The sequence below is a fragment of the Echinops telfairi genome, unplaced genomic scaffold, assembly GCF_000313985.2.
Source record: "Echinops telfairi isolate 266 unplaced genomic scaffold, ASM31398v2 ScPeMD7_5592;HRSCAF=6446, whole genome shotgun sequence".
In the NCBI taxonomy this organism is placed as follows: Eukaryota; Metazoa; Chordata; class Mammalia; order Afrosoricida; family Tenrecidae; genus Echinops; species Echinops telfairi.
Window position 1 is genome coordinate 36693605 of NW_022109491.1, and position 20661 is coordinate 36714265.

A 20661-nucleotide genomic window follows, 5' to 3' on the forward strand; every position below is an offset into this window, starting at 1 on the left:
TAAATTTATTTAAATGCATTTCTATATGTTCCTCAGGGCTACAGAAAGCAAACAAGATGTAGGCAACAACTTTTAATTGGATATACTCATGAAGACTTGAACATCCGCTTGATAACACTGTGATTTTGTTTTAAACCAGGTGGAGAATGCCCAGGGCCCAAGTTGCATTTCTTGATAGATATATTAGAAAGGATGTCTAAAATTAGATCCTTGGGCATCATGTGACCCCATCATAAAGGACCAGTCACCCAATCTCTTGATACAACCTGTAGTGGAAGGTACTGGGGAAGGCCCTTCCAATTCTCCTAACCCAAAACATCATTGTTCTGTCTGACTCTAAGAATAAACCGAAAACAATCAGAAAATAAGTGAAGGAGGTAAGGAGCTGTCATCCCGAGCCCCTGCATTGTATTAGCCCCAGAGATGCCATTGTCTACTTCAAACTAGAAAGAAGATATGGGTTGCTTTAAATACTTCCTTAGGGATATTTTCACAGAAGTCATGGAAGTGCTGCAAGTCCCCATAGAGGAAACATGCCCATAAATGTAACCCAGCACTCTTAAAAATCAATAATTTTAAAATACCTATGACAAATTGGTTTCAAGATACTTAAGAATTAGTATTTGACTTATAATGGTGTCTAAAGATCCTTTCAACCAATATTGGTAGGCATAAAATCGTTTTCTGAATTAACTTTTCTGAAATGGCTTCACTGCTTCCTCTAATTCTTGCCAAATAGGCTGACAGCCCATGGCAAAACCTCATTCTCAAAAATATAGCTTTGGATCATCTTTGTTTATTTTTATCTTTTAATTTAAATTCCGTAGCTCCAGGTCCAGTACTTGTGGAGTAGTCCACTTATGCATGTAATCCCTGGAGGAACAGTAGATGAGGCTCCTGAAATGTTGTTACATAGGTTATATTTTGACTGCAAGAATGTCAACTTGATTTGTGATTCATGAGAAACTCCTGGAAGCCTATACAGCTGAATATGCACCCACAATTCACAATAGGTGCTTATTGCAGTTGTATTAGTTGAGAGTCTAAACTCCTCCAATCCATCGCATCCTAGCACTCCTGGAATTAACAATTACTTGACATGGGTTTGCATCCCTATATATTAGTGGTTCAGTGGCAAAATTCTCCCTTCCATGTGGGACATCCTCATTGAATTCTAGCCAGTGCTACTCATGTGCAGCCATCACCTATCTGTCAGTGGAGCTTGAGTGTTGTTAAGACGCTAAACAGGTTTCAATGGTGCTTCCAGACTGACTAAGCAAAAAGACCTGGGTATCTACTTCTAAAAATCCAACCAGTTAATTGAAACCATATGGATCACAAGGATCTGACCTGCAACCCATCAGGGGGATGGTGTAGAGCCAATGGTATTTCATGCCTTGTACATGAGCTTGCCATTACTCAAGGGACAGTGACAGTTCCTGTCTGTGCTTATAATGGTTCTTCATTTGGTGGTGTTGAATTCATCTTTCCTCCATTAATCCTATCATTCAGTTGATTGAGTCTACAGACCAGTTTATTGCATTCTCTAAGGAAACTGGAGGAAAGCCTTTCATGATATCTTGTATCATGTAAAAGCACTTTTCTGAAATGGAAAGAACCATCATGTTAATTTTAGTGTTTAGCCCTTTTAATACATCCCTGGATTTTGCATTTACTCAGCAGAAGTTTGCCGGCATTATAATGAATTTTCTCCAATTACAAAAGAGACTGAAAATTGTGAAGAGTAGAACAAGGATAACAGATTTGCATTAAACCGAATTCTGTTCTGTAGACACTAGAAGGAGGAAACATTAGGTGAACCCATCCTACGTTTAAGAATGACAGTTTCCACGATAAATCTGAAATTACATTCTTTTTAAGTGATTGCTTTTGCCCTTAGGCTAGAAGTTTACATATCAATTTTATTCAAACCATTCCTTTATCTCCAGAGGCAAAAGCATGCATGCATGAAGGTATAAATGAAATGAGGAATAGAAATGTAATTAGGGTTTGTAATTAGTTGGTCCAGATACCCCCATTGCTGCTTTCATTTACTGTTTAAAAGCGGGTTTAAAAAAAATCCTTTCAATGAACTTGTAGTTCCCTCAATTTGTTAACACTACTTGTGAAAAAAATGAGTTAGTACATGTAACCATGGCAATCTAGAAATACAATTCACTTTTATGACTACTATTCTGTCTTTGATATGCTAAGGTCAGCTTTGCCAGCAGTAATGATATGATATCGCTTTATGTTCTAATGCATCACCCCTCCACCAAAGAGATCCATGCATTCATTCGCCCAGCTCTGCCTCTGAGATTGGTATTAACAAAATGGTTTGGTATTTAGCATGGCTTTGTTTCGTGATAAACCATGATAAACCAAACCAAATGAAACTTGTTGTTGAGTTGATTCAGAACTCATAGTGACCCTTTAGAAAACAGTAGACAAATTAGAACTGCCCTGTAGATTTTCTAAGACTTTACATCTTTATGGGAGCAGACAGCAGCATCTTCTCCCGAGGAGTGGCTAGTGGGTTTGACCTCCGACCTTGAGGTTATCTGCCCAGTGCTTAACCCATTGCACTACCAGGATCCTTGCTTTCACAATAGGGGACATCTCGGGACACAGCAGTGACATGCCTTGCAAAGCTCTCATGACAAATAAGCTGTAGGATGAAAAATAACTAAAATGTTCTAGTATTTATTACATTGTCAATATGATTTTATTTATGGCTTCTATGAATTAAGAATTCCCAACCAAGAATGGACCATAGACTGCTGTGACTAGACAGCCACTACTTGGGGAAGAAAAAAGACCTATTTGTAAATCATTGCTGTAAATTCCTGTGCTTGTTGCTTTCCCCAAAGGAGAAACTTGATTCTATTTTTTGCTTACCTGGTTGAGGATGCTTCCGACCCAAACAGGTAGATCTTGTAAAGACAAAGCAGCTAACTTATTCTCCTGGCTGGTATCCGAATGTCAAGCATGAACTAACATCCTGTTTTTCTTTCTCTTGAGTTTCACTGGTGTCGGAGTAAGTGAATATGCTGTGCTATTTCCCTGGACATTGAAAATGAAGCAGGCCTGCCTATCCCATCCCATCACGTTTGAATTACAAACGATTTTGAGCTTTTCTTTGGTTCATTGCCTTCCACTCCCGCCAGTGTAGGGCCCCGGCGGCGGCAGTCTCCAGCAATGCATCCACTTGGACAATGCACTGTAATCTCTCTCTTTCTCTTTCAAACTCCATTTCACATAGTCATTTCTCATGTTCTGTTGGAAACCCCCAAAAAATTCATTCCACACTGTCATCCCTTTGTCCTAACCAGAACAACTCGATCGTGTCGAAGAAGGCATGAACCATATCAACCAAGACATGAAGGAGGCCGAGAAAAATTTAAAAGATTTAGGGAAATGCTGTGGCCTTTTCATATGTCCTTGTAACAAGTAGGTACTGGGTACCAGCTCTAATCTGTGGCGTCCAGTTTTCTTTCTTTCTTTCTTTCTTTTCTCTTTTTTTCTTTTTTCTTCTTTAATGTCGAAGTGAATGTCTGAAGTTTTGTCTTTTTTTTCTTTGTCCTTTTTTCATCTGCTTCATTCTGTGGGGATAAAATACTTGTGTTTAATCAGAACAACTGGAACGCATTGAGGAAGGGATGGACCAAATCAATAAGGACATGAAAGAAGCAGAAAAGAATTTGACGGACCTAGGAAAATTCTGCGGGCTTTGTGTGTGTCCCTGTAACAAGTAGGTGCTGCCTGCCTGCCTGAAGCTTTGGTTTCCTCCAAGGCCCATCTCCAAGCCTTGACCAGCTCATTCCTGCCAGGCCCATGGGCAGGATGAGCATGCGGCATGCAGAACAGATCAATACCGTCTCCAATGCATTCATCTCATAGCATAGATGACCTCAGTAGGAGTTACTGTTGATGCATTAAAAATCAGGCATACTACAGTGAACGCTTCACTGTCGGCAACTTTTATTGATGAACGTTTCAACATTTTCCAGAAAGTGTACCTCAGACAGAGCCCAGCCTCCTGATGGAGGCTCCCAGAGAACTGCATTATCCCCCACCCCGAGAGCCAAAATTGCAGACTTACAAAAGCCTGGAGGTACGTTTGGAAGAAGGTGATCACATATGTCAGGTCTTTCTTTCTTAAACGTAAAAGAATCTGATCATTTGGCCCAAGCAAGCATTTCTCTAAGTGAGAGCGTATGGCACGGATCCTCCCTTTCTACCTGCTAGCCAGCTGCCAAATCTGGTCAGTCATGACTTAGCCTGCAGATGCTGAAGCTGTCCCCAAGCCCAGGGGCAAGGGCCCCCTCAGCAAGAACTGCTCAAGTTGTACCCAAATTCATCCCATTCCCCTCAAATTTGTCCCCTTGGAAGAGCTATCCATCTGTACACTGACCGAAATGTTGAAATGTGTAGATTTTGCATGCACGACATCACAAAACATTCAACTGTTCTCAGAGTTCTGCAACGCTTTTTCTTTGGAATGTAGCAGAAAATGTGACATGTGGTTATAAAATTTTGCAACGGAGGGAACCTGAAACAGGGTTCTGGACGGTAGTTTCCTTTGCCTAGCAGCGAAAAATATATGAATAAATAAATGCATGAGCAGATTGCCCGACATGCATTTGGGAAATTAAACCCGGTACTCAATCCTATGCCCCTCCCACTTCCCGTTTTGAAAAGAGCCTTTTTCCTAAAGCTTTCCTGATCCCAGCTTTTAGAATAGAAATTGACGTCATTTCTAACTGACCATATGACCATTCCTACCCTTTAAACTTTGAGGCTGATTAAAAATATCCCACTTCCTATTTAGGAGGGGGAGGGGCTCAATTTAAAAACAGATAACCTTAAAAAAATGATGATCTACAGTAAACCTTGATCAACTGGAATCTAGCTAACTGGGACCCTCGAGTGCATTTACAGTTTTGCTCTGTCTCACTTTAGCAAATCAAAGATAGTTTGTTTTTTTAAGTCATCACATCAGGGCTTGAAAGTGAGTTTTCATTCCCAGGTTAGTCGGTTACTGCTGTTCTCTCACGTAGCCTCTACCTTCCTCCAACTTCCAGCAAGAGCAAGTGCAGAATAAGAGCTGATCTTTAGATGCATAAAGAGAAACCATACCGAAGAAAGCCTCCGGGGTGTTCACTACTACCCTAAGATCCTAGGGCAGGCAAATGGTGTAAGAGTCTAACAAAGGTGTTCCCTAATCATCCTGGAAACAGTTTTCCTCCCAGACCCACTGCTAATCAAGAAAGTACTGTAATTCACCGAAATAGCCCAGTGCTCAGAATTCCAGTTAATCAAGATTGACTGTATATCCTTTCCAGTGGCAGCTTGCCCCCAGGTGAGATTTCCATCCACTCTGAATTCTCCTGTATTTTTTCCTTCATTCATCAACTTTGTATGGAGAAAGGATGGAAGCAGGGCCCCTTGGGATAGATTCCCATGTGTTTATGAAAGAATGGCCCCTATGAAGTTCACATCTTAGTTGGGACTAATTGCTGTATGCACAAGAGACCCTAACTGAGCTTCAAAGCTTGTCGGCAGTGTGCCCTATCACATGTCAATATTGCTTAAAAAACCATGTGTCACAACGCAGTTGTTGGTGGTGCCCTGGACTCTCTGAGGGCTTTGCCCTGTCTCGGCATGTGTCAAAGGACTATGATAGATGTACGGCAGTTATGTGAGTCTATGTGCAGCATTGTGGGTGCAGTGATTTGCCTTCTTTCAGAAACGCATAATTCCCCACCCCCTGGAATTTGCCAAAGATGGTATCCAAGACATTTTACATAGCAGAAAATATCACAAAGTCCGTGTGATTCCTTTTCATGTGAGGCTGGATGGGATAGAGAGTTGGAAGAAGTTAAACCAGACTATCAATTCCATTAAATGAGTTTTTAGATCCTGTCCCACTGAGTGGGCGCGTGGCCCTTTAGCCCACCAAATTCTTACCACTATAAGGACTTGGACTTATACAAGGGGATTTCAAAAAGTTCATGGAGAAATTCCATTATCTTGTAATTCAGTTTTTCCATGGAACCTTTGAAGCTCCCTTGTACACTGGATCAGAGGCATTGCTGAAGTTCCATATGTACAGTTTTCCAAATTGTCTCCAGCTTTGCTTCATTCCCAATCTACAAGCGCCAGAGCTGTTTTTAACAGATTGCTCTAGCCCTTTAGTGGGAAGGGGGAGAGGGGGAGTCAAATTCTGGTGTCTCCTAGTAGATCATGTGAAATGGAACCAAAGGAAGTTGCTATTGGACTAACAATCTTGTGGTTTCTACTATGCAAAGAACCTAAAAACATCTTTGATTGCTTTCAATTACAACACACCCACCAAAATGTGCTGCACATGTTTCTATTGGGCACAATAGGTATGCCTGGATTTTAAGTTTCTCTCCAAGGCAGCTCAGTGAAATATGGCCTGGAGACCACACCATTTCCAAACCACTCCCCCACCACAACCCCAGGATAGACTAAAGTAGGAGGTTGTAAGCACTCCCCCGCCTGCCCCTCAACCCAACAAAGAAGCCATTGAACCTGCGTTTCCAATCCTCATGAAGGCTGTTACTGCCCTGCTAGTGCCTTTCGAGAATGGTCAACTTCTGGAGTAGTTTGGCTTAAGAGAATGCTTCACTTTCTACTCATGCCTGTAGCTGGTGCACGTAGAAGACATAGAAGGGTCTCCCTTTCTGGTGCTAGATGGCTTGTTTTCTATTTTCCTGCCTTCATTTCACTACGCCTCTTTTACTTTTTGTCTCTGTGGACAAAGGTTTGTACATCAACTCTGGATGTATGGTGACTGTTAGGAAGTACCGATATATTATCCTCTAATTCAAATTCCTCTAGCTGTAACTCAGAGACCATCACCCTTGGCCAAGCACCAATCCTTTATGTCCTTCATGCAGAGTTGGAAACCTGAGTTTCCTACATGCTTTCAAAAAGACTCAAACAGGCAATCTTTGCATGATGGTGTGTAGCAACCTGTTCAATTCCGTTTGTCTTGGTAACAGTGTGTTGCTGTGGTGTGATGAACACAAATGTCCTTGGCGGTCTTGTTTTGTGTGTGTCTGCCAGTACGCTTTTCTGTGTGTGTTGTGTCTCCAAAATGTAAACGTGTCACTGAAATAGAACTCATTGTCCTCCAGCTACCTTCAATGGTGTATTAAATCCAACTCAACCCTAAAAACAAACTAAAACTAGAATCACCTGTGGACAAAGGTTATAGTCCTGACCACTGCAATTGAGTTAACTGGAAATGAAATGCTGAGTAGCTGAGGCATGGTGGTGGCCAACCGTTGGGGTCCAGTTTATGATATATCGGTATTCTCTAATGCCCTAAGTTAAAACTCATTCGCTTGATTCTTCTCAAGAAGAGGTACCAATGATGTGCTTGCTACTCCTCCCCGGGCCTTGTCACTCACCCTCTTTTTTGCATAGGCTTAAATCCAGCGATGCTTACAAAAAAGCCTGGGGCAATAATCAGGATGGTGTGGTGGCCAGCCAACCTGCCCGTGTGGTGGATGAACGGGAGCAGATGGCCATCAGTGGTGGCTTCATTCGCAGGTGAGCCTCATGCAACCAGCCCAGTCACGGTGATCTGTCGTCAAGGAAAACCCACTCAGACAAGTATAACAACTATTTTATTACTTGTGAATCTGTAAGTTCTTGATCTAGCCTCTCCTGGCTAACTCTTGCAGTGAAGTGTAACTAGTGGTCATCCAGTGGAAGATGGCCTCACTTTGTGTCAGTTGGTTGACTGGAGCTGTCAGCCAGGAGCCTCCATTCTCACCGCGGTCTCCCCAGCCAAGTAACACAAGTTGCTTACAGTGAAAGTCACATGACCATGCCCGGCATTAATGAGACAGGAAGCACGCATCTCGTTTTGTGAGTTGAATTGATTAGCACTTACTACAGCGATTTTTACAGATGTGTGGACAGAGTTAACAACGTGAAGTACTTAAAAAGATGAGCCATAGTGGGAAGTAGGTACTATTGAATGGAAAAGGAAATACGTTTTTACCAGGTCCTTGCAGTAGTTACAGCCCAGGACAACTGGCTATAGGTAGAACAAGGCAGTCACTTCCAAATTTCACAGGGAATGAAGTGTTACATGAATATTCTTGTATGTATCTGCTTTTATTCTCTAATCTCTCATTGGCTAAGCCCTAATGGAAGCCGGGAGTATAAGACCCCAGCAGAGAGAATTCAGTGTCTCTGGCCAGAGTCAAAAAAGGTCAGAGAATGGATTTGGAGGTACAAATAGAATAATGAGCATATGTGGCTTCTTACAAATAATTTCTTTTCAGGCCTAGAAGCAAAAGCACTGTAAATGTCTATAAAAGTGTAAGATATGACAAATAATAATTTATAAATTATCAAGGGTTCATGAGGGAGGGGGAACAGGGAGGGGGGGAAATGAGGAGCTGATGCCAGGGGCTTACGTGGAGAGCAAATATTTTGAGAATGATGAGGGTAATGAGTATACAAATGTGCTTTATACAATTGATGTATGTATGCATTATGATGAGTTGTATGAGCCCCCAATAAAATGATTTTTTTAAATCTCAAATTATATGGATCAGTCAGCTCATAAAAGTTCAGAAACCAGTATAATAACAATTAAATATTCCTGTAGCAAAAAAAAAAATCCCTTTTTACATGAAGCGGCAACAAAACTGGGCAGTGATTAGGGTAGTTCTTTGTACAGCCAGACCATTGTCATTGTCGTTGACGAACAGACAACCCAGATTCAAAGGAGAATCGCTGTCACATAGCATAATGTCTAGCTATATACGTAGAGCCTCACAGATGAAAATGTTGTTCCCGTGTCTATCGGTTCCCAGGGAAACGACACCAAGGGTGCTCAACATTGCCTGCTCATTAAAATCACCTGAGGAGAGTTTTGTTGCGCGTGCGTGCGGGTGTTTAAGCTCCTTGGGTGATTTTTTTAAATCATTTTATTAGGGGCTCATACAACTCTTATCACAATCCATACATACATCGATTGTGTAAAGCACATTTGTACATTCATTGCCCTCGTCATTCTCACATTTGCACTCCACTTTAGCCCTTTGCATCAGCTCCTCATTTTTCCCCTTCCCTCCCCACTCTCCCACCCTTCATGAACCCTTGATAATTTATAAATTATTATTTTTTAATATCTTGCACTGTCCGAAGTCTCCCTTCACCCACTTTTCTGTTGTCTGTCCCCCAGGGAGGAGGTAATATGTAGATCCTTGTAATCGGTTCTCCCTTTCCACCTTACCCTCCCAGTATCGCCACTCTCACCACTGGCCTGACGGGATCATCGGCCCTGGATTCCCTGTGTTTCCAGTTCCTTTCTGTACCAGTGTACATCCTATGGTCTAGCTGGATTTGTAGCTCCTTGGGTGATTCTAATGTGCAACCTACATTGAAAATCATTGAACTAGGAGGATGTTTTAGCTGCTATGATCATTTAAATAAGCTTCTCTGTATGATAAAGTTGGGAAGTTGCTTTAAAATTTTTTATTTCTCTGGTCTAGGCTTTTAAAATCTTCAGTGGACTGGTCTACAGTGGACTTTAACATGAGGGAAGGGATTTTAACCCTTCTGAATATATTGTAGCCCATATGTATCTTCGGTGAGAAATGTTAGTTAGCCACAAGATTCTACAATAAGTACTTAATGTTTTCAATCAAGAGTTAGTACCTTTTTCATAACTTCCACGCTGGACTGTGAAAGATAGCAGGATGGTAAAAGACACTTTGATAACCAGCTCCTTCCTCTCCACTTGTTGCCACTTAAACTGGAACGACGAACTTTTAACACGGCTTTTCTCCTCTGAAATCCCCTCTTCACAAACTACTAAATGCTCCATGGCATTAAAATAGTAGCAAATGAAAATCGTCCTGAACAAGTAGCTCCATTTGGCATTCTTGGGAGCATGCAGGATGAAAGGGTGGGCTCAAATGAGCATTACTCCTTTCGTTGACATTGGTCTCGACAGGGAAAGAAATGTGCAGAGATTCTGTGTGAGCACAAAGAGCCTTTCTCTCATTCTGAATTTAAGTCGTGGAGACTTCAATCGGCATTCTAGAAAAAAATATATAGTTTCTATCTAGTTCCATTTTCATGCTCCGTCCTTGAGTTCTCCCAAATAAATTGTTACCCTTTGTATTAGTCTGGGTATTTTGGAGAAACAAATCCACAGCAACTCATATATAAGAGAGAATTTTATGTAAAGAAAAGGTGCATCACGAAAACATCCCAACCCAATGCTGCCCAAGCCCACAAGTCCAACATTAACCCATACCCAACACCAGTCCACAAAGTCCTCCACCTCACAAAACAGAGGCAATGATGCCGACTGCAGGAGGGAAGCTGAGTCCGTGAATGAACAAGCATCTCAGCACTAGCAGGGGTCTCCACAGCTGCTCCAGCACCCAGGGCTGCATCAGGATAGGTCCATGTAGCTTCTCCTTGGTGATGTCTTGTAGGAAGTCAATCTTGCAAGCTGAAGCAGGGAACTGCTAAGGCAGCTGCACCCGGTGCAACCATCACAAAACAAGAGACCCGAGACCTAGAAGGGCGAAGCTTCACCACCCATTTATCCCTCCGCCTTTCAACCAGCACCACATGCGATTATATGCCAGGCTGGCTGTGGTTTTTTGCCTGGTGGGTTGACCCAGACCTTCATTCCTGAGGGGTCTGGATCATTATAAGTCCTGTCCGGATTGGGTTGCTGTACTTTACCATTTACTTTAATCACAGGGCATGGTAGCACTAAGAGTCGGCCTATGGGATCTCCTGGATTCCAGACATATTCTTCTTTACCTCCATTATGTATCACAAAACAAGAGACCCGAGAACTAGAAAGGCGAGGCTTCACCACCCATTTATCCCTCCGCCTTTCAACCAGCACCACATGTGATTATCGGCCAGGCTGGCACAATTAACTAACTCACCCTTGAAAAAGAAAGACCTAGATAAAAATGTGAGGAGGAGTGAGGGAAGTAGATAAACCCATCTCTTTCACATGCTTTCTTTAAAAATAGAAACTCAAGAGTTCAGAGATACAATTTTTAATGTACAGAAGTTAAAATATGTTCTTGAATTAAATAGATGTTAAAAATATAAATATTGAGAGTAATGAGATCTATGTTTCCTCCGTTTGGGACCCTTGGTACCTGAGTATTTTCCTACCTTCTATCTTCTAAAAATTGCTCTTTGGCCCCCAGAGTAACAAATGATGCCCGAGAAAATGAAATGGATGAGAACCTGGAGCAGGTGAGCGGCATCATTGGAAACCTTCGTCACATGGCCCTGGATATGGGCAATGAGATTGATACACAGAATCGCCAGATTGACAGGATCATGGAGAAGGTGAGTCTCAGGGGGGGGGGCCAGCAAGTTGCTGCTGTGTCCCTTTCTCTGAAATGATCACTCAGAAAGCACGAAGGGCCCAACACAGCCCCGAAACCAGGACGTTAGATTCAGTTTACTTTGATACCCGGAAAATTTTACCATAACTTTTCAAGACAGAAACATAAGATTCAATGATAGAATCAATGTAAAGATAAGATGGTAGAATTTCATCTAGAAAATATTACTTGGGGACCCTTTATGCCAGGCATTGTGCTAGGCTAGGAATGATGGGACATAGAATGCTGGTGAGAAGGAGATCATCATGACCACCAAGCACCGGACAGCCTAGGAGAGGCACTGACCCACCAGATAAAGTTATGACGACTCAAAAAAAGATGACTGCCCAAGGGAGCCACAGAGAGAACCCTAACCAGGGAAGATTTCAAGGGGCAAGAGTGGGGGAATCTCAGAAAAGAACAAATCTACATTGAGTCTCGAAGGACGGCAAGGAGTTTGTCAAGTGGATGTGGTGTGATAAGTCAGAAAATCATTGGAGAAAGAATTACTACTGTCACATAGCAAGAAAAAGAGTAGCTCAACCAGGGTTCTCTAGAGAAACCGAACCAAATGTAGATCTGAATGCAGGTTTAGCTGTTTATATCTTTATGTGTTTAGACATAGGTCACAAAACTTATTTGGCCTACCACCCCTTTTTCTGAAAAAAAAAAAAAAATTAGTACCCTCTTGGCAATTAAAAACTTTTGTACTATATGTAGCCCATAATCTAGGATAAAATGTAGGTATCTGCTAGCACCTCCCCAGTAAGTGCTACCGCCCACTATGAGAACCACTGATTTAGATATAAATTTATTTTAAGGAATTGGCTCACACAGTTGTAGGGTCTGGCAAGCCTGAAATCTGTAGAAGATTTAGGAATCTGGAGATTCCTACAGTCTCGGGTCCCAGAATCCATAAGTCAGGTAAAGGGGAAGAGTGAAGAGTGGAGGAATACTGCAAGATGAATATTCATGGTCTGTAGAACAAGTACCTCCTAGGGAAAATGCCTTTTTGCTCTTTAGACCTTCAACTGATTGGATAAGGCTCACCCCCATGATGAAAGCTACATCTACTTAAGGGCAACTGATTTAATTGTATGTAAATGCTTCATGTGATTGGCTACTGGCTGAAAAGTTGTCAGTACAGGTCCACTCAGAAACATCTTTCAAAAGATCACACGGAGCACAGTTCTGTGAAACACATGAGGCCACCGCGAGTCAGAATGGATATTTTGGGTTTCACTACTTTAAACAATAACTAGAGTAGTGTTTGATCAAATAACTGGGCAGAATAGCCTACTCAAGTTGACATATAAAATGAACTTTGAAAATGAGAATGAATTTTGCTTTTTATAAGTGCATTATAAAGCTTTAGTGATAGTGCAAAAAAGACCCAATTTCATTTCAAATCCAGCAGTACATATCCCCATATGGCAAAGTAGAGAACTCATTCATATCTGATGAGGTTTAATTCATATAGTAACTTGGCTCTAGAGGACTAAGACCACAAGTGCTAATGTGTAGCATCAGGAAGCTTGAAGAGAATGACATGGGAACGAGCAGGTTTGGGGGGGCTTAAGATTACAAGGGGAGTGAAAAATTACAGAAGTTTCTATAAATTTGGGGGTACCAAATTCTGATACTTGACACTACACAAATCTAACAGAGTTTCGATGACCTTGTGTTTTACCAGCTCCCCAATTTGTGTGATCTATAATTTTGCTTATTCCTTCAAATGTTCAAATGCCAAAAGCGAGAAATAGACACATTGTAGGTTTCATAGTAATTGTGCATGAATAATCCACTTTATGTCGTTGCTCTTACATGAATCTCCTAGGAGTTCATTTCCTGGGTATTCATTCCAGTCAACACTTTACATAACTCCTATTTCAAAAATAATAATCAGGACTTGTCTTAGACCTCATGTATTTCCTGGAAGTTCTGAATACTTGTGTTTTGAGCCTGCGACTCTGGTTTTCTTTGTAACAATCCATTCCACTCTGGAAAAAGCAAAGAAAATGCTTTTGAGATTTCTCAAAGGCTAACTAGTCAGTGTTTTGGTGCGCAAGCAGCCTCCACTAACTGGAAAAAGGAATGAGCAAAACATAAAGGGAACACTTTGCCCTGTTGTGTTCTAGATGCTGTGTCCTGAAAGTATTTGATGGTAGGGTGTTGTATTAGTCTAGGTACTTTGGAAAAACAAAACCACAGCAACTCACGTATAAGAGAGAGTTTTATGCAAAGAAAATGTGCATCACGAAAACATTCCAACCCAATGCTGCCCAAGCCCACAAGTCCAACATTAACCCATACCCAACACCAGTCCACAAAGTCCTTCACCTCACAAAACAGAGGCAATGATGCCGACTGCAGGAGGAAAGCTGAGTCAGTGAACGTGTAAGCATCTCAGCACTGGCAGGGGTCTCCACATGGCTGCTCCAGCACCCAGGGCTGCATGGGGATAGATCCATGTGGCTTCTCCTTGGGGATGTCTTGTAGGAAATCCATCTTGCAAGCTGAAGCAGGGAACTGCTAAGGCAGCTGCACCCGATGCAACCATCACAAGAGACCCGAGAACTAGAAAGGCGAGGCTTCACCACCCATTTATCCCTCCGCCTTTCAACCAGCACCACATGTGATTATCGGCCAGGCTGGCACAATTAACTAACTCAGGTGTTTTGCCTGATTGGTATTGGATTGCACAAATATCAGTGTTGGCTGGCAAATGCCTGTGCTCTGCTGATTTCCTCAAGTCGTGACATGCATATTATTGTTGAGAGATCTTTGATATACTAAACCTTTTAAAACCATGCAAGTCGGTGATTTTGTTTTCTTAAATGAACGATACTGAGAGTTTCAAAAAGCCCTGGAGCCAACACAATCTGACTTAATCATTTATGGCCCTGAAAGATGACCTAAGCATTGTTGAACTGCTTTCCACTGAGAAAATCAGTCTTCCAAAGCTCAGGACATATTCATATGCTATCAATGCATCCAGCTTATTCACCGAGGAAGGTAGATAATGCATCAAAGCCCATTAGTTCTAAAAGAGATTTTACTAATGGAGAGATCAAACCTTTATTGATCCAGTGGACCTTAAGCATGAAAAATTGCTCCTGGAAAGGCAAGTGGCAAATTAATTTCTGTCCCTGTGCATTTCTGTTTCTCGTCTTTATTGAAAATCTTTCATTTTGACCCCAATATACTGCAAAGGCAGAAACATAGGCAACCTCAAAAGGCTTAATCGAAAGCACAGATGGATGAGAAATGGCCACTCTTGTTTGTGTAATTCCTTGAGTGCTCAGTGGAGGAGGGACTAGTTGACTTAGAATAATTAATTCATTCCAGTCAACAATTAACCTCTATTTGAAAAATCATAATCTGGACATGCGTTAGAGGTCATTTCAACCTAGTATTGCTCCAAATGATACATGTTATGTGGACTGCATAATTATTAACAGATATCCTCACTTCTGGTAACAGGAAACAGAGTGCAAAAATCTCCTGCACATTGAAGATGTAATTAAAATCATAGTGTAGAAGTAGGGAGAGTTTTTCACTCTTTCTGTACTCCCTCGACCCCAACACCATCATGATGATCCTTCCCCATCACTTGGGTTAATAAATACTGAGAATGTTTAAACATTTATTAAAAAATTAATAAATGTTGAGAGTCCAGAACAGTGAGATCTATCATACAGTCATGTGGGCTGCCAAGAAATTACTTGGGTCTATTTACAAACCTTGTTTGCTGCTAATGACGATTACAAAGGTACACTTCTTTTAGAAAAGCACTAACTCGGAGTCAGGACTATGCCGTATGCTTTCTGGGAATGATTGCTAAGGCAATAACCTGGTGAGCGTCAGATTTCATTTCACACAGCCAGCAGTAGCTGTCACGGACAGAGAGTGATGTTGTGAAGCCACAGTTTCTGCATGGCTCTCTTTCTTCCATTGATGAAAAATCCCTGAGAACTAAGCCCTGGGCTCTAGAAGCATTTTGCACTCATCAGCTCTATCGTCTTGTTGCCTCTGTCAACATTGCCTCTTCTGATGGGGAGACTAAGAGAAGAGTTTGGACCTAGGCTTGAATGGCTGCCATGTAGGGGAGGGGCATCCGTTTCTGGCAGTCTGAGCTGGAGCCCAGTGTGAGCGCCAGTTTGTGAAGTTGCAGAGGTGGGGACTGAATAGGTTCTTCTATTTCTCTCACTGCGTCATTCTTACTTTCTTTTTTTTTCTGTGTATTTTTAAAATCATTTTATTGGGGGCACATACAACTCTTATCACAATCCATACATACATCAATTGGGTAAAGCACATTTGTACATCCTTTGCCCTCATCATTCACAAAACATTTGCTCTCCACTTAAGCCTCTGGCATCAACATCTCATTTTCCCCCTCCCACCCTGCTCCTCCCCCCCTCGTGAACCCTTGATAATTTATAAATAATTATTTTATCATATCTTACACTGTCCGATGTCTCACTTCACCCACTTTTCTGTTGTCCATCCCCCAGGGAGGAGATTATATGTAGTTCCCTGTACAGGAGCAAATCATGGCCTAGGTGAGGTAGACCAGCAAGTTTAGGTTACTCTAAACAGTAGACGAAATCTTGATGAAATGAGATGGGATGTCTTCTATAAATAAAGTCTTAAAGCACACAATTAAGACAAAAGCGGAGCTATTCGGAATCAGGAGGATACCGAAAAGGAGATTCTTTAAGGATTTAAAACAAAAAGGTTTTCATAGACTGTAAAAAAGATGTGATATGTTTTATGTTGGGTATTGTGTGGGCTGAAATTCTTGAGGTGCTTCAGAAACAATCCAGGTGGCATCCACAGATGCTCAGTCACTGTAGATCTGTTCCAAACCCGCATTTTTCTAGAACACCTGCAAAGTAATTCTCCTGCTCTCCTTAAAAGCTCACTTGTTCCCCGTCTGAAAGGCTCAGCAGTACATTTCTGATCCAACAAATCCTAGAAATTTTACTTCCAGAAAGGATAATAAAATATTTTGGCTTTTTAAAATAGACAGCTTTCCTTGTCTAGGTTTTTTTCAGAGTACAGTTTTGGGGGGAGGGGGAATCAGCATAATTTTATCTTCAGGAAATTTCATATTGGTCTGAGCTCATGGTTTTCCTTTAGACCAGTGGTTCTCAACCTTCCTAATGCCTCGACCCTTTAATACAGTTCCTCATGTGGTGGTGACCCCCCCAACCATAACATTATTTTCATTGCTACTTCATAACTGTAATTTTGCTACTGTTATGAATCAGGCAACCCCTGTGAAAGGGTCATTCAACCCCCAAAAGGGTTGCAACCCACAGGTTGAGAACCACTGCTTTTATACCAACGTTTCATTGTTTCTAATGGGATTTGTAGTTTATAAAGGAGGATTCAGGAGCCAGAGAAAATTGGAGGGATTAGTCATTTTCTAAAAGCGGTGACTAAGGTCCAAAACATGATTCTACCTATAGGTCAAAACAACGAAAATCACAATGCAAATACTTGTTCTGGAAGAAAATGGTTGAGTTATGAATAATCTGGAACCATTTCTATCTTAACTTTGTCAATTTTCATTTGAAAATGGGTAGCTTTAATGTTCTAAAAATCCACACTTTAATCTGAATAAAAAACACTCAACTCAGTAGCGATTGGAAAGCATGACGAATTAATTGTGAGCAAAGTTAACTTGAAGCGTTAGCACTCACAACAGGCCAAAGCAACAACCTCAACGGACGCTTTAACTTCCTCTACTTACTACTTTCTTATGATAACAGGAAAAATGAACTTTCTAGGATTTAATGGCCTTTCCTGGTAGCAGCCCTGGATTTTAGGCTGCATATACAATAGTAAATCTAATAGTAGTGAGATCAAACAGGAGTCTAAGTGAGCAAGGCAGAAAATTATGGTAAATGCACCTCTATGAAAAATAAATCAGTTATCCAAACCATGGGTCTAAGTCTTTAGAAACATAGTTTCAAAACTCAACATTCTAAAAGCAATAGCCATAACTTCAAGACAATATGCCTTAATTTTTTTAAAATATTGCTCTAAGCCCTTCATGTATATAAACTCACTTAGTCTTTACAACAAATCTAAGTGGTGTGGTGATTAACACTGTGATTAATACAAAAACAAAAACCCACCTGACTGCTATTGAGTTGCTGCCGACTCATAGTGACCCTAGAGGGCAAGGTGTGTTTCGGGGACTCTCCAGAGGAATAGAAACCCCGCCCTGAGGACTGGTGATTTTCAATTGTCGACCTTGTGGAGAGCAGCCCCATGTGTAACCGCTTTGCTGCCAGGGCTCTCTGGTGATTCATAGGCCACTTGAATGCTGACCCCAGCCGTCTTCCAGGATGCTTGTGTTCTGATCCTGGTTCGCCCTCCTTTTAGAGCTAAGACTTCAGAGAAATTGCAAAACTTATATCGGACTGGTTTGTTCACTTGGGAAAAGGGACTAAACTAGTTGATGTTGTCCATCTTCAGGTCAAAATAGAACAAGCAGGACATTAGGTGTCCATAGTAACATTGTTCTTTATTGTCTCTGGCTATCAATGAGAAAACAGCCCCCAGGAGATGTTAATTTTCTCAAAGTGACACAGCTCAAAAGTTAGCCATGATTTGAACTCAACTGCACAAGTGGTAGTAAATACATACCCACTGCCATTGTCAATTCCCAGTCACTGCGGCCCTGTAGGACAGAGGAGATGTGCCTCGCAGGTTTCCAAGGCTTTAGAACGATGGAAGAAGAGTGCAGCAGCTTCTTCAAGCAGAGTGCTTCAAACCAGCGGCCTTCTGGTTAGCAGCCCAATGCTTAATCAGCTGTGCCCCTAGGGCTCCTTTAAGTAGTAATTCAGCTCAATCCAGTAAATATGAAGGTTTGCTAGAGAAAGCCCTGGGTATTACTCCAGGGACAGAAAGAGAAATGATACAGCCCTCCTCTCAAAAGGACGTTACATGGTGGGCAAAATAGCCATGAGAACAAAGATCAAGCTTCGATGGTCACATCTAGTGTAGCACTAAGCAATGGTTCTGGAAACGCAGTACTGACTGAGGGATTTTCAAGCTGGCTTCCCACAAGTGATGGCAGTTGGACTGGGCCAAAAAGGGTGAATGGAATATTACGGGCTAACCTATGTTCTTCTCGCTTCCCCCCCCTTTCCAGGCTGATTCCAACAAAACCAGAATTGATGAGGCCAACCAGCGTGCAACGAAGATGCTGGGGAGTGGTTAAATGAACCCATCTGAATTCTCTTCTAATGCTGTCAAGCAAGATAGCAACTTCATGCTTTTCTCATGGTATTACATAGTAGGTCTGCACATACCCATCTGCCCGTCCTCCTTGTGAATGTTGTCCTGTGTTATCCATCAGCTCCCAACAACACTATGTGTCTTTTGTTCTCTCTGGGTCTCTTTCTTTCCAAAGGTTATAGAGAGTGGACATTTGGTGGCTCGAGTTCCCTACGTTACAAAATCTTTGATTTTATTTTTCCTTTAGTCCCCTCAGTGGCGTTTGCTGAGTGACAACAATTTAGGAATGCTCAGTGTGCTGTTGATTCCCTCAATACACAGTATTGTTCGTGTAAAACTGTGACATTCCACAGAGCGACTGCCCCAGTCCTTCCTTTGGTGTCAGGCTCTGCCACACTAAATGTGCTGCCCTTGCTTCCTCCTGGCAAACATCTGTCTTTATGAGTTCATGATTAGACAATGTGGAATTACATAACCGACACTGCACTAAAAGTTATGTGATTGATGCATTTATGCATGAGAACTAAATAGGATTTTAGATTCCTCCTTAAACAAAAAACTTTCCACGACAGTAGCTTCCTGAGGAGACAATGTACTCACACAATAGCAGCAACAACAGCAAAGCAACAACAACGCATGCTCAGTATTGAGACACTGTCAAGATTAAGTTTTACCAGCAAAACTGCAGTCGTGTCCCTTTCTGTTACTGTATAGACGTATTCATCATAATCATCCTTTTTTTAAAAAAAAATGAATTTTAAAAAAAGATGGATTTCACATACCATTTAATCACTTCCAGAAACATTTACCGTATATACTCGAGTATAAGCTGACCTGAATATCAGCCGAGGCACCTAATTTTACCACAAAAACTGCATTTAAAAATGTGCTGAAGAACTCGGCTTATACACGAGTATATACAGTACTTTGGCTGAAACTATGTCAAATGGATGTAATATAAGGTTTGTTTCCTGCTTTTGAAGGCTCTGTTTGAAAGAGGCAATCTTGCTATGGAGCAGTGTGGAGATGTAAATTTTATCAGGCTGACTCTTATTAATTGCCATTTCCCCTGTGGTTTGTTATCAGTACAATTCTCTGTTGCTTAATCTAGAGCTATGCACACCAAATTGCTGAGATGTTTAGTCGCTGATAAAGAAACCTAAAAAAAATAATATAATGAATGAAATATAGATAAACTGTGAGATGAATATCATTACAGCATGTGATATTAAATTCCTCCTGTCTCCTCTGTCTGTGAAGTGATTGACATTTTGTAGCTAGTTTAAAATTATTAAAAATTATAGACCCCAGATGTCTGCTTCCATTTCTTCGTGGACCTTGTCTGATTTTGCACTCGCACAAGAAGAAGGAGCCAGATGTCTTAAGCTAGTGCGGCAATGACAGAAATACCACTAGAATTTGTAGTTTTAACAAACAGATCTATTTCTTACAGTTTGGAAGACGAGAAGTCTGATTCAGGGTGTCAGTGCAGAGGGGAAGATGGCTCTGTCAGCTGGAGAAAGGCCCTGTCTCCTTAAGCTTCTACTTCTGGAGGTCTTCAAGCAGCTTGGCATCCCGGGCACCACCCTCATCCCTTGTATCTCTCAAGAGAGTGACTCCAGAAATGCCCCACACTAACTGTGCCTCATTAACATAACAAAGCCAGCCCCCTCCCAAGTGGGATTATAATCACAGGCAATAGAGGTTAGGATGTATAGCATATTCTTCGAAGGGGACAAAATTCAGTGCATAACATCAGATACATAACTCCTCCTTGTTCTTAAAAGGCAGTTCTTTGTGCTCAGGATGCTGTGTGGAAAAATCATATCCCTCTTAGACATGAAGCTAATGGTTGTGAAGAGTTGTGTCCTTGATTTCCATAACATGTTTTTGAAATATTTTATTGTGGCTACCGTGTTGGCTATGGAAGAAAGAATCATTTTCTAGTTGTCATAGAAAACAAAATTCAAATCTGGTTGAC

General features: G+C 41.5%; 1 protein-coding gene across 2 annotated transcripts in view; it reads left to right on the forward strand.

Moving 5' to 3' along the window:
- Positions 1-19990, forward strand: part of SNAP25 (synaptosome associated protein 25) — a 36687-nt gene extending 16697 nt beyond the window's left edge. The window contains exons 4-7 of one of the 2 annotated variants that reach the window (XM_004697832.2): positions 3333-3450; positions 7459-7584; positions 11241-11385; positions 18595-19990. In XM_004697832.2, the coding sequence (XP_004697889.1) occupies positions 3333-3450; positions 7459-7584; positions 11241-11385; positions 18595-18663 (458 nt within the window). In that variant the 3' untranslated portion in view covers positions 18664-19990. Of the gene's footprint in view, positions 1-3332; positions 3451-3633; positions 3752-7458; positions 7585-11240; positions 11386-18594 lie in introns of both variants that reach the window. The other variant, XM_004697831.2, reaches the window with a different exon arrangement.
- The last annotated feature ends 671 nt before the right edge of the window (positions 19991-20661 follow it).